The sequence below is a fragment of the Anarrhichthys ocellatus genome, unplaced genomic scaffold (assembly GCF_004355925.1).
Source record: "Anarrhichthys ocellatus isolate YVR2014 unplaced genomic scaffold, GSC_Weel_1.0 scaffold53, whole genome shotgun sequence".
In the NCBI taxonomy this organism is placed as follows: Eukaryota; Metazoa; Chordata; class Actinopteri; order Perciformes; family Anarhichadidae; genus Anarrhichthys; species Anarrhichthys ocellatus.
In genome coordinates, this window is record NW_022280083.1 from 1,373,324 (window position 1) to 1,388,218 (window position 14,895).

General features: G+C 40.4%; 1 protein-coding gene across 1 annotated transcript in view; it reads left to right on the top strand.

Moving 5' to 3' along the window:
- The first annotated feature begins 7,988 nt into the window (after positions 1-7,988).
- rasgef1ba (RasGEF domain family, member 1Ba) overlaps positions 7,989-14,895 on the top strand; it is a 109,626-nt gene continuing 102,719 nt past the window's right edge. The window contains exon 1 of the mRNA XM_031870603.1: positions 7,989-8,305. Within this exon, the coding sequence (XP_031726463.1) occupies positions 8,237-8,305 (69 nt within the window). The 5' untranslated portion in view covers positions 7,989-8,236. The remainder of the gene's footprint in view (positions 8,306-14,895) is intronic.

Consider the following 14,895-nt stretch of genomic DNA (forward strand, 5'->3'; position numbering starts at 1 on the left):
TTTTCCCCCCCCCTCCCTTTTTTTTTTCTTCCCCCCCCCCCCCCCCCCCTCTCTCTCTCTCTCTCTCTCAGGAGCTGTGTAGTAGTTTATGGGGTTTGATGATGGAGCGGCAGCTTTGGCACGTGGCCTTAACGCTGTGAAGATCCATCAGAGAGGGTGATAAAAAGAGAGAGGAAAAAAACAAAAACCCTCTCTCCATCACAGGCTTGGCTGTGAACGGCTGGGTCTTTGATGCAACATTAGGCAGCTGCTGCAGTGAACAGAGGGAGGGTTGTGTGAGGGGAGCAAAGCCAGTGTCAGGGTGTGAGGGATGCGACCTGGACTTTCATTAAAGCGGAAACAAACATTGTTTTTTAACGACGTATCTTCATACGGTGGTTTGCATATCTTACGAAAAGTTACTCCACGTCTTTTCCTACGAAAGTCCAGCAACGCGTTTCAACTTTCGCTCGTTACATGCATGCAGTCTTTTCAAAATAGACCTTCATCTTCACAGGAAACTACTTTGTACAAATAGTGTTTGTTTTGTAAAAACAGGGACATCATTAGTCTGTGATATCTGCAGTCAATGTGTTTTATATTTGGTTTATTTTTTATCTCTTATGTATTTCTTAAAGCTTCATTATGTTGAGATACTACAGGCATAAACATTCTGAGAGTTTGGGCTTTTTTGGTTCCATAACTTAGAATAGTGGAAAGAAAACATCCACATATACAGTATGTGTGTATATAGTGTGTGTGTGTATATATATATATATATATATATATATATATATATATGTATATATATACTGTAATAGCGTTTTCATTGGCCTTTGAATATCAACATTAGTGTTATATTTGAGACATTTTTGTCATAGGAACTAAATAATTTTTTTTAACAGTGTGTCAAATAAACAATATGCACTGACACAAATACAGAGATAAATGTAAAACGCATGAATAATGGAACAAGCATAACTCAATAACTGTTGGTTTGGCTGTTTGGAGAACAGTTGAAGAGAGAAGAGCCTCGGTCTGCTTCATGTGTTCATCTGAACAGTCACATCAGGTTACCGTGAAGACGAGTGAGTCTCTGTTCTCTGCTCAATGTGATCTCTGCAGGGCTGTAAAACCACCGGCACCGCAGGATCAACACATTTCACAGAGCATAATTTACACACGTGTGCATATTGAAACACATCTCGGTTTGTATAAACAACCAGTTATTTGGCTCAGCGGGCAACTCGCCAGTGGAGAAAATACAGTCTGGCATAAAAGTGACTGCTTGTGAGGAAATAATCTAACCAGTCTAATTGTGAAATCGACTGGTTATTGTCCCCTGAGGAGTGTGAAGAAAGCTGGATACAAATGTTTTATCTCAATAATATAAGTCAATCAACGCTCTTCGTTCTGTGAGGCCGTTACGAGCTCTACACGCCACCATTCAAAATTGTTGGAAAATAATTTTAGATTGAAGTCAATTATTTTCAATGGAATCTCTGCAGCCGGTGGATTCTAAATAATATTGTATGAAGCTTTCGTGTAAACCTCATCTGTTATACTCTGTATTGCACCGTCTCATTGTATTAGTTGCGTAACTGTGATCTGTACAGATCCTCGGGATTGAAACCGGCAGGCGGAGAGCTGGTATCGAACGGTTGTTCCATTGAGTTACATTACGCTGCCTTCATGCTCGTTATGACGTCATCATGATGTGTGCAAATGTAATCTTGTAAAGTTAAATTTTGGCGAGAAACTTGAATAAATAGGGTTGTTTGAAGGAGATGTTTTCACAGTAATATATAATAGATAATAGAGTTATGACCTGTTTGATCTCCCAACACTATAGCTCTAAGCTGTTTATAATAAATCATTAAAAGAAACAATAACTCAAGGAATTTTTTATCAATGAAATACAGTTAAAAATATTTTTGAGGGTTTACACTGAAATATTTTTTCAGGACGGTTAAAAAATAGTAATAGTTGCTTTAGTTTGTTAATTCTGGCTTCGTGGATGCTTTAATAAGCATGCTAACATGCTCATGAGTATGTTATCATGGGAACATTTAGTAAGCAACATTAAGCATGTTAGCCAGATGTCTTTACATCTGCTCTACATCTGTATATAGCTCTGGTAGCTGCAGCGACCTATCAATCACTGTGTAGCCCCGCCCTAAAGAATCCCCTGCTTTATGGTCTGTTTGACTCTAAATGGACCATAATTTACTAAATGAACATCATGCTGTATTGAAGAAGACTTGAAACTAGAGATTGAGACCATAAACTCATGTTTACAATGTTTACTGAGGTAATAAATCAAGTGAGAAGTAGAGTCATTTAAAAAAAAGTTTCTGACACTAAACATGGATTTGACATTTACTTTTGGTCTCTGCATCGGGCTCTGATCCAAGTATGAGATCACGAAAGACGGATAAAAGAAAAGAAGAAATAATTTTTAATCTTTGGGCAATTATAAGCGCTAGAAAGATTATGTGTGGTAGAGGAACTCAAAACACGTCTTAAGCACAACATTGACTGTATTCTTACCTCAGCACAGAAGCATACCCGAGCGAGTAAAAGAAAAAAAGTCTTTCTTTATGGCCAATTCAAGTGTACTTCCAGCCCACACACACACACACACACATAAAGCCCTGTAGCCCAGCAGGGGACCCCGCTCTGAAGCTGTGTGGATCATGTAGAGTCCCTGCTCCCCCACAGCTGTAACAACATATGGAACTGCGTTTGCCAGCCAACACGGAGCATGTCATTAAACAGCATTATTAAAATCTCATACAACAGCGGGGTGTCAATGAGAGGCTCGGCTGGCGCTGGCTGATTGCTTCATTAATTATGATTCCTTTATTTTTATTTTAGTCAACAATTTGTTTCGTGGGAATTGCATGCTGTCAGTTTGGCGTCTTTGTGATGGAGGTTAGATGATAAATATGGTTTATTCATCTCAAAATTGACTAATTAGGTTTTTTGGGGTTGTGGGAGGTTTGTTTGAGTGTGTTTGTGTTCCGTGATGTGAACACAACCCGGGGCAGCAGGGGGAACAGCAGGTTGTCACATCAAAGTCATTTGGTCACATGCAAACATGGCAAACCTGCGTGGTGCTCCAACGGTTTGAGGGACCAACACCGAACTGAGATGTTACAGGTTTGATCCCCATAAAAGCTAAATGTCACATTCGTGTTGATGGGACAAACCCGCTCAGCATGCTGATGGGGCTATTAGCCAGAGCCAGGAAGTATCCAGGACCAGTCCAACAAGTATTGCCTACCCTAGAGTAATCCAACCCATGGAAGGGGGAGTATTCCTGGAGGTGGAGTTTACACCGTTAGCCCCGAGAACTCCCACGTGAGACCCCAATGCTAACAGCGTGTTAGCCCTAAAAAGAACCAGTCATATACTGTGAACTTTGTGTGAAAAAGACTCACCATAAGAAAGAAATGGTACAATTTAAGGGAACCAAGGGTCCAAGAAAAGTACAGTACATCACTCTTTTTTAAACTCTGTGGATTCAAATTAAATGCTGTTGTGTTCCAGGAAGCTTGGATATTATTTTACTATTCTTCAGTATAATTGTCTTCTCCGGTACCGAAAAGATATATAAGTTGCACAAGGATTCCATTGTGATGGAGTGACCCAGCCTCCCTGCATGTATACAGTACGTATGTGTTGAGTGGGAGGCCATGTAGAAATGTCCGCTGGAGTCATTTGGCTCAGTGTCCACAGTCCTTTAACGGGTGGAGGAGATTCCGTTTAGATAAAAGTGATAGATGGGGCCCATTACAGGCCCACCAATTACTGCAGGCTCGTGGAGACAGAAACACTAACACAATGCAGAGTAAAGACAGTGTGCACGAAGGTGAGAAAAAAAATCTTAATCACTGTCAGTGTAATTGGAATAAAACGGCTGCACCATTATTGTAATGCAATTTGTCTCGGCGTCACTGATGCAGGGAGGTTTTTGACAAGTCGGACCGTGACAGACGTGGTACAAAGAGAACAGGACCTCATTACATCTATAAAGGGCCATTACACGAGACGAGACAAATGGACAGCAGACAACAAGCATCATTCTCGTGTACATCAAGTACTCTGCAGCTGTGAGCACTGAAGATATATTTTACAATACAGAGAGTGTTGGTATAAGACCAGTTGTACATAAACAGGTTCTAATATTTGATGCTTTGAGCCTTTGATCTCCTCTTGCTCCATTTTACCCTCTCCCATGATTAAGACCCAAGATACTTGAACTCTCTCGCTTGGGGCAGTGGCCAGGGGGCAACCTCTCGTTCTGCTGAGTGGAGCCGATGTGGAAGTGTCTTAAAACTGTCATTCTCTCTGCTGACCAGCAGGGGGCGACTCCTCCGATTGTATAGAAGTCTATGAGAAAGTGACTCTACTTCTCTCTTGATTTATTACCTCAGTAAACATTGTAAACATGAGTTTATGGTCTCAATCTCTAGTTTCAACTCTTCTTCAATACAGCATGATGTTCATTTAGTACATTATGGTCCATTTAGAGTCAAACAGACCATAAAGCAGGGGATGATTTAGGGCGGGGCTACATAGTGATTGACAGGTCTCTACCTGTCTACCCCTTGTTAAAAACTCACCATGTATGAACAAAGCCTTTCTCTCTCTCCCTCTTCAGACTTCAAGATCTCTCATCCGCCTCCTCTGTTCCTGTCAAAACAGTTACATTCACTGTCCTTTGTGTCGCGAGAGGAGAAGAGAGGTCCCAGAGATTTATTCACTTACATCTATTTGGTTTGACAACATCATGCGGCCCGACCTTTCACCTCTCTCACTCTAGCAAGAGACGCGTATGAATCTCACGTCGCAGGAGGAGACGAGCTGAAAGTCCTTGACAGATATGAGAGAGGGAGGGAGTAGGAGAGGAAAGGCGTCTGACAGAACAGGAGCGTACCTGGGGAGCGTGAGCCGCTGATGAACAGACGCCTGCTGCATTTGAGAGCAGCGCTACTTCAACAAAGATCAGGAGTAAATTGGAGAAAGAAAGGATGTCAGAGGAGGTCATGGGGATTTGAAAATAAGATCCATCTACAAATAGAAGTTTGAGTTGAAATGAAGTGGAGCTGAAGGGCTGTATATCCGAGGTGACCTTCTGCATTACGATGTAACATTGTAATCGTGATACAAATACTACCTTAGATTTGTTCAACGTGGTTTACAGTGAAAGGTGTTTTCCAATGCTTTTTCTCCTAAAGAATGTGGATAGAATAAATGTAATGGTCAGTATGATCGTGCGCACCAAGCACAGACTGTATATAAGAAGTGGACGTAGTCTTCATGACGTCACTCATTGGTTTGTGGACTGATGAAGCCTTGAGTTCGGCAATTTCGCCATATTGGATTACGGCCGTCGCCATGTTTTTTTGCTGGCGACCAATGAACGGAAGTTACCATATTTGGAATGCGGACGAGTGACGCCGAGACGGTTGCAGCAGCGACCCGTCAATCACTGTGTAGCCCCGCCCTAAAGCATCCCCTGCTTTATGGTCTGTGTGACTCTAAATGGACCATAATGTACTAAATGAACATCATGCTGTATTGAAGAAGACTTGAAACTAGAGATTGAGACCATAAACTCATGTTTACAAATTGAATAAATAAAAATGCAATATAAATATTGTAATAGTTCCGTTAGCGAGTTAATGTAGTGCCGCCTTTTCAAAAATGACTGACAGGTTGTTAGAACTTAAATGTCAAATTGTCACTTTGCATTTCATTTAATCAGGGAAACAGCTTAACAACATTGTGAAGTAATTTCAAAGTGTTTTCCCATTTTTCTCATTTGAATCAACATTTTGTTGTCAAGCAGGCTTTGAAAATTGAATGTTTAATTAATATTAATATTGTCAGATAACGCCTATGCTAGTAGTGAAAATGAAAATTTCATATTGAATGACAATTAAATTTGTGTCCCAATTAATGCGTATGTAAGTGGGAAATGAAAATGCCATTGTGAGATTACATTTTTATTTGTATTTAATCAGCCAAATGCTTTTAAGAATCCGAAACTTTAATAGCGTTTCCCCTTAAATGTTGCATATCTTATTTTGAAATGAATGCTCTCTGTTGAACATTCAATCATCCGTTTGTCGATTGTCTTACTGCAGCGCTCCCAAACGCCTCCTGAATGCCTAAATTTAAAAATATGTTAAACACGAACCAAATGATTTACAGGCTTTCAGATTAATTCTTGCAAGAGTCAGAGAGGCTGTAAATATTAATCTCAAAAAAAGAATGTTTTTGCCTTTTCATGAAGGCAAACCAAAATCAAAAAGCTGCGAATGAATCATGAGTTTTTGATGAATATTTAGAAAACGACAATAATTTAACAACAAGATACATCACTGTCTCGCACGGTGATAGTCGACTTGTGAGAAATAACGATGTAATAAGATGCAAATGTGGGATGAGAATATTAAAAGCCCCCCCATGTGCTCACAGCTATTCCTCCTGATCCCCCTGCAGGCTTCAGATCCAGCCAGGTGTCCTGTGAGACCATGAATATTCAAACTAAACCCCCTGGTGACATTTCAATTTGCTCATTGTGCATTTATAAGTGATGAATACAGACAGATAGACGGAGCACTTTATTAATCCCAATGGGGAAATTGCAGCAAAGTGAGGTTGTGATGTTATTTTGCATAAAAGCCCTGTTGGTAGATGAAAGACATACAAACATATTACATAAACGTTTATGGGCAGGTTTCACTCCCAGTTTTCCCGCTTGATGGTCCTGATTTAATGTCAAATCTTTATTCTAACAGCCAGGAAAATAAAATGCTGTATGCAATTTGGTGTAACTATTTGTGGTCAAACTTTAAAAGGTTCTCTGTATGATATTCAGGATCATTATTTTAGTTTATTTGCACTTAAGACTGTAAAACATTTAAAACGAGTTTGATCATTGTGAAGGAGAGGTTAGAAGCCAGAAATGGCTTATGAAGATACCACCTCTGTAAGACATCAAACTAATACTTTAAAGTGGATAAAAAGATAAACAGAAATGATTAATTCATAGAAGTTTAAGTTGAGATTCATTACAATAAAATCCATGAAGTTTAATAAATCATTTCCCGATTTTTTTTGAACAAAATAACGCTGATAACGCTGTCCCTGACATCGTCGTCATAGAAGCGTAGCACCCCACCCTCGGTTTCCCCCCCCCCTCATAAACACTTTTAAGTCTGTTAGCATTTTCGGAGGAGTGATGTAGAGATGTTAGCAGCAGCGAACTGTCAATCACAGTAAGCCCCGCCCTAAAGCATACCCTTTTTTATTGTCTATTTGACTCTAAATGGAGCATAATGTACTAAATGAACATCATGCTGTATTGAAGAAGACTTGAAACTAGAGATTGAGACCATAAACTCATGTTTACAATGTTTACTGAGGTAATAAATCAAGAGAGAAGTAGTCATTTTCTCATAGACTTCTATACAACCGGAGGAGTCGCCCCCTGGTGGACACTAGAGAGAATGCAGGTTTAAGACACTTCTGCATCAACTTCACTTGGCAGAACTGCCGCCTGTTGCAATTAAAGTTAGGTTTAGGCAACAAAAACTATAAAACCGCGATGTCGAACACTGTTCTTCAGGTTGAAAGTCCTATTTGTTGGAACCATCCACCTCTGTCCTGCCCACCTTTTTGGATATCATAAAGTAGTCACTTGCTGACTTTTCCTTAGTCACATGGATGCATTTAATTTGTTTGTCCACACAAATAAGGCTCATAATCTTTCCATTGGCATTATTCTGCGCTGAGCGACATGAAAAGAAAACTGGCAATTTGTGTCCATGAACACGAAAATCAATAGATTGCATTTGGTGACTATTTCATGAACACCGACTGACAACCTGTTGGTACCGCCCACCTCCCTCCCCTTCCGCCTGGCCCCACCTGCACGAGTCCTCACCGGCTGCAGATGGTAAAATCCATTCACCGACACAGGGATTCATACAGGCGACAGCTCCACATCCACAGGGCGGTACTCTGCTCCTCTCATCCAGCGGCACTTCTCTTGCCTCCTCTCCGGGTTTGTTTGTTCAATTATTTTCCAGGCAGCTGGAGGAGAAGAAAGGAGGGATGCGCGCAGGGAGTCCGTGAACGCCACAAAGAAGTTCTCGAGGCAGGCGGACAGAGGACTCTCCTGTTGATTCAGCGCTGCGCACCTTTTGGGGTAATATTTCTGGAGCACACCTCTCATCTCCACATGGCAAAGTTCCTGGCTGAATTGCTGGGGTGCACACTTCCAGACAAGGGCACTCCACCTTTGTTCGAGGTAAGGACGCTTTAAAATCCACTTCATATTTGTATCTTTGCATGAATTTATGATTTTTATTCATGGTTAAAAATAAATAATGCGCATGCTGCCTGTTTCTTAACATACATGCTCTATGGCAACAGGAGGCTGAGGCTTTGTTCATCCCTATGATTGACAGTTGCTACGCTGTAAAGCACTTCATTAACGGGTGCAGGTTTTTAAAGCTCTCCGAGCGCTCACCGTGTCACGCGCTGACAAGGTGTTTATCCAGCGGTATATTGCCGCGAGCTGCGGATTATAGCGCGCATGTTCCTTCTCTGCGTTCACAGAAAGAAAATCACTGTAATATTCCTAAAATATCCGCTCATGCTTTTATCTCTGGCGCGCGTGAACAGTTTGTAATCACCTTTTTTTACTTCGTGGGTGTTTTCTATCTCGCTGTAACGCGGTGGTGTTGTCATGGTGGATTGTTTTTAATGATATTTGAAGTGTATCCTGCCATAAGAAAATACTCTGCTCTTATTTAGGTCAGTGTGCCACACACACACACACACACACACACACACACACACACACAACTTGTTCAGTACTTACACGTGTCTGTGCACATATTATTTTTTTAGCTCTACATGAACTGATGGATACATGTGGTGTGAAATGCGTAATTTCTTAAAGCATAACCTTTTCCGTATGAGAGCTGTTGTGTCATATAATTATTTACCAAAGCTAACAGAGAGAGATGGTTACTGAGTGCATTGAGATGGAATTAATGGATGATACTTTTGATTGTTGAGTTATTATTTCATTCATGAATCAAGTAAAGAAAACACCAATGCTTTGCTGCAAACGTCCCCTCAAGTTTGCTTTGAATGGTGATGCGTTCACTTACTGATGCACATACTGAACTACACAGGCTGTGAAATGAACTGAACAAAGTGATGGAATCAGTGATTCTCATCATTAAACTGGAAGCCTTTAGGTTTTTGACGGTTAGATGACTGAATATTGTTGTTATGATGTTGAATAAATTATTCATTTATTAGCTAAATAGTCAACAGTTTAGTTGGCAATTAAATAGTCCTTAGTTGCAGCCTTGCAGGAAGTCTTGAGGTCGCAGTATGAATGTATGAATATGTTGGACTATTTTTTCTGTTCACTTTAGCTTTTTCCTTGTGAATCACTGGACGGTTCGAAAGATGCAGCTGAAGGAAATTCTTTGGTGCAAAGATACAGCAAGACGCGTAACATTTGTGCCACCAGACCAGCTGTTATTATTGCAAAGGAGGGTGTTAAGTTCATGGACCTCTGGTGACTGTTGGTTTGCAGTTTTCGGGAAAAACCTGAGACTTCCAACTGCACTGTTGTATGAAATCACTATTTCAACTTATCCTCATGCAACAGTTTGTATGATATCTTACAGAAAGTTAGAAAGAACAGATCGGGTCTGTTGCAGGATGTTGTGTATTCATGATGAAAATATTATGAAGAGCAAATACAATTCATCTTTGTGTCTGCAATTTGTAATTAAGTTCTTTTTATTTTGAACGGGTCCTGACAGGCATTACATAACCAGCTCCAAATGAAAAACGGTTTGAGATTTATTCTCATCACACACACACACACACACACACACACACACCGGCCGTAATCCACAATCACTACGGGATTGTTAATCCATCGGGCATCATCTCAATCTGCCTAACACACACCGAGTATTAAAATCATCTCAGAGAACGTGTCGGAGAGGATGGATGGAGGATCATAGACGACCTGCTCTGTTGGGCTTCGCACTGGACTCTTATATAAAGTCCTTGTGGGGAGGTGGTTGAACACACTTTGTCTTATTTGTTATGTAACTTCTGTAGTTATTTCAGACCTACACAGCATGGTTGGGACGGGAGGTGGACGGGTCCAACAAACAGTCATTTCCTAAACTAAGTAGTTTTGTTTTCTAAACCTGAGTTATTTAAGTTTATTTTGAAAATATTGTATACATGTAATGAGCAGAAATTGAAACTTTCATAGGAGAAATGGGGAGTAACTTTTCCGTAGGATATGATACGAACCGTTGTTTGAGGATATGTCCACCTGCTCTGAGAGATTTCTGATTTCTTATCACGTGTAGAAAATAATCATGTTGTCTTAGCTTCAAGGAAACACTAAATCCTTATCTTAGCTTTGCATTTATAATAGTGATTCCTTGTGAAATCATGTTTCCATTTAGTTGACTAAGGAGCTGCAGCAGTCGAGAGAGAAACACGTCGGCCTCGTGTTTTGCTGCTAGAATGCAGTTGAACTGTGCTAACATCAGCAAATCTGTCCCCGAGGAGCTTTTTAATGTTTCTCTTTGTCAACTCCCAACAAGAAGAACATCAGTTGCAAAGTTTACCATTCTTTATCATTTCTGAATGAAAACTAACATACAGGTTGATGGATTTCTGTTCTTGTGACGTCACTCCTTTCTTTGTCTCATGCTCACGTTCTTCCTCGGGCACATTTCTTCTTCAGCCTCTTCCTCTCTCAAACTCGTCCTTCACTCACGGACTCTCTGTTACCGCTGCCGGGCCTCCGCTTTATTCTCCGCTGCCTTAAAGCTCTTTATTCGTGGCGGGGAGCTTGTTTTTTTTTTTTTTTTTTTTTCTTCGGCTTTCAAAGGGCAAAGGGAAAAGATTAACATCACTGTACTCTCAAGGCCCGTCTGCACTTTTGAAAAAGATCTGTGCGCAAAGTCAGAGAGCTCCAAAGGAGTGGAAGAAGAGTTGGAGAAAAACATGAAGCACCAGCGAATAAGTTGCTCTGCAGGAACACTAAGAGTAAAATATGCTCAGTGTGTTGCTGTGGAAAAGCTATCGAGGACAAAAAAGTCAAACGTATGCTTCCCCTCGCTTATTTAATCATTAGAAACCACAAAGAAACGTGCATTTGTGCTACACACACACACACACACACATAAACAACACATTCCACTTCACCAGCACTTTCGTCATCCGGCATCACCAAACTGTCAAATTTAATCATAAGAGGGATGATGTGTTACATAACTGTCTGTCTGGGTCCAGAGAGGGCAGTGTGTGTGTGTGTGTGTGTGTGTGTGTGTGTAATGTCTTTTAAAGGACAAGGACATTCAGCGTAACCGGGCATCATGTTCCCTGTAATTGAAATCTAATGCTTCATTTGTCGAGATTAATTTGCGTGGATTTGTTTACGTCGTTTGTGCCGATAAACACGTTTCTGTAATTATTTGCGACACATCGAGGCTACAGAAGCGTGTTGTTGAATATGAATCAAGTGGTTATGGCTTGAAGATAGGGGGACAGTTGCCAGAATATCAATTGGACATGAATTTATTTTTTAACCACAAGTCTTGTTGGACCCCCCCAACCCATTCTCTTCTTCACACATTCAGAGTTTATCTCGTTGACTATGATCTTCAACGAACCCTGTTATTTCTGCAGAAAACACACGCTTCAGAAACTCTCCATTATACACACAATCACAGCCGGAGAAGTGATGAAACCTGCCGCGTTGCTGGACATTAAAATGTTGCATTGCTGGTTGAGAGCCAACAGAAATATCTCACTGCAGCAGACAACGCTACTTCAAGGTTAACTGTGACATGAAAGGAATCCTTTAGCGCAGCACTTCTGCAGCTTTTCTATTCTGATGTGTTGCTGGCGATCTGCATCTAGGCAGCGAGAACCAGCTGTATAAGAAGAACTGTTGTAGTATTAATTATATAATATTAAACGTATTTACACAATGTACAGAAGAGCAAAATGTAATCCAGCACAACGTCTCTGACGAGGCTTCAACAGCAATTTCTAAGATTCACTAAGTTCCTATTTATTTCACCACTAGTGCGTTGCAGTGCTGCATTTCTCTTCTTCTGCAGTTCAGTTAAGGGGAACCCCGTGGAGTTTCTTCTTTCAAAGTCTTGAGGAGAACTTCTGCGTGTGTGAAGTAAAGTGTGAAGGCTTTAGTGTCTCCAGAGGGAGGCGAGTGAAGTCTGATAAATGTCCTCAAGTGAAGTCGCTCCTGTCTGCTGAGGGCTGACGACTATAAGATAGAAAGTGAAAATAATACGGGAGAGGGAGGTGGAGTTGCATTGTGGGTAATGTAGGAGCCAAGAAGAATGCATGGAGTAAAAAAAGATGCTACATATCTGTTTGTGCTGCAGGGAGTCTGACTGTGTTATGAGAGTCTAATGGTGGAGAACTGCTGTAGCAACGCTGTCACGACTACTGAGTGTTTACTGAGTGGGATGCAACACTGTACACTCAGTCCTTTATGTGATGAAGGCAAGGTTATAATACCTATAGTTATAATCATTTTTAGACTTTTCTGTCATTTCAGTTTCATTTCTTCAGAAAGGTTTAATTTGTGTATATTTAGTTTGTTGAGATGTAATGTCTCAGTAGTACGTAGCTACATATACAAACAAAATATCGTTTTAGTTTGGTTTTTATTAAAGGATGTCGTCTTCATTTAGTTCACTAAAAACAATTTACTGCTCTTTTTTTTTTTTTTTTTTTTTTTAAATTTTTGTTTCAGTTTAGCATAATAACACTATAATAACTCAATAGGAACATGTTACAGCATGTAAGAAATTAAACTACAGTAACAGAACTACCACTGTGCAATGTGCAGTACTGTTTTTTTATTAAGTCTTGCATTGTGTTTGTGAGGAGATGCGGTACATAAAGGTGCTTCTTTAGATAAAGTTACTCCCTACTGTTTTACTAAACCCTTGAGTGTAATGAAAGTCTTTCTGTAGTTTGCAGCTGTTTGACATGAGTCTGTGTTGTGTTTTTGTTCATCAGCAACTAAACCACAGCTGCTGTACGTCACAGTGGTCAGAACATCACGTCTCACTTTCATCATCACGTTTCTCTTCAGTGATCATTCTTAACTCAGTCACTGCAAAACGAACGAGCGCATGAGAAGAAGGGTGAAACGTACGTTATATAGTGATTCTGTGTGTGTGTGTGTGTGTGTGTGTGTGTGTGCAGCAGCATTCAGGTGAGTGTCAACCAACCGCCATTTTTATGTCAAGTGCGTTGGTGGTGGTGTTGCGAGAGAGAAAAAGTGGATAAAAGAAAGCTAAAGAATAAAGAGAGCCAAGGTAATCTCAAAAATACCGTTTCTAAAGCTTCCAGTGCTATGACAACCTTTGAAAGCTGTGACTGAAGCAAAGCAACAGCAAAGCTTTACTCGGATGACAGCGGACGCCATCGAATTCATGTTTTCAACTTGATCCTTTCACATTGAAACCATTCAGGTTTCAGTTCTCTGTCAACTCTCAAACGGATGTAGACGTCAGCTACAGTGAGCTCCTAATGTGACAGAGATGTAGAAGTTTAATGATGCGGGAAATTGGTCTTTCAACTCACAACATGCTTTTCTTCACATGTGCTCATTTCTTGCTCAGACCGACAACAGTTGAAGCTAATTATCTGTACGATAAGAAAGGAAATACCTCGTAGTGCAGACGGATCATTTGAAGTTGATTTAAAGGAACAGAAGCTGAATATCTTTCTGACATCTGTCCACTTGTGTTTCATTGCAAGATTTTAAGGTGTCACAATATCACTTTTGTGGAAGTATCACGTTCATCTGAACTTTTACCTTCCCAGCATCTGCATGTGAAGAGCTGTCTGCTTTTATAGTTTGGATCAGATCATCTTACGTATTTTTTTTTTTTTTGGTCCAATAAAAATCCTCAGTCCTCCCTCTGTAAATGTCTCCTCAAGGACAAAGATAGTCTGTACACCAGTGCGTGTTCAGCACATATGATACTCTCTCTACTCTGGATAAACTCCAGCAGAAGAAGAACTACAATGTTAAGAACATGTAACATAACGATAACTTACAATAAAGAACTACAAGTTGCAAAAAAACAACAACCAAGAAACAAACAATCATCTAAAATCCAGACCATGTTCTACAGCCATTGGAGAAATGTTAGAGGAAGAAGAGTTCTCTGCTATAAATCATCAACAGCATGAAGTGAAGCACAGATCAAGTTTTACTGTAGTTCCTCTTGTGTCACTGAGAGCGAGATGGTCACAGGAAGTCCATCCATCACACTGATGGCGCCATATGGATGCTTTTATGTACGGAGCATGAAGAGGAGCAGACCAGCAGACAACTACAAATAGCACAGTAGATAAGCAACAAGATATAGAAGACACAAGCAAGAGAAATGACTAAAACTTTGAAAATATCAAATATCGCTGCATGTCGGCTCCGTCCATGTAGACAACGAGGTGTATTTACTGTATCTAGCAAGCCACACATCTGCTGGTTTACCACAGCTGTATGAACCCAAAATAAACAGATTTTGTTGTGATTTAATCGCAATAATCGGATAAAAAGGACGCCGAAATGACAAACACGTGTGCCGATTTGTAAAAAGTCTGAATTCATGCTTCGTTAGGTCCGTCAGCAAGACGAAAAGCAAACAACTTTTAAAATACTTGTTTTGTGAATGGAGCTCGGATCGATCGGTGCTAGGCTTTGCTAACATTGTAGCAGCTCCATCAACACTCAAAATACAAACATGAGGTATCGTAGAGCTCTGAGTGAACACCTACGGCTACTTCTGATTC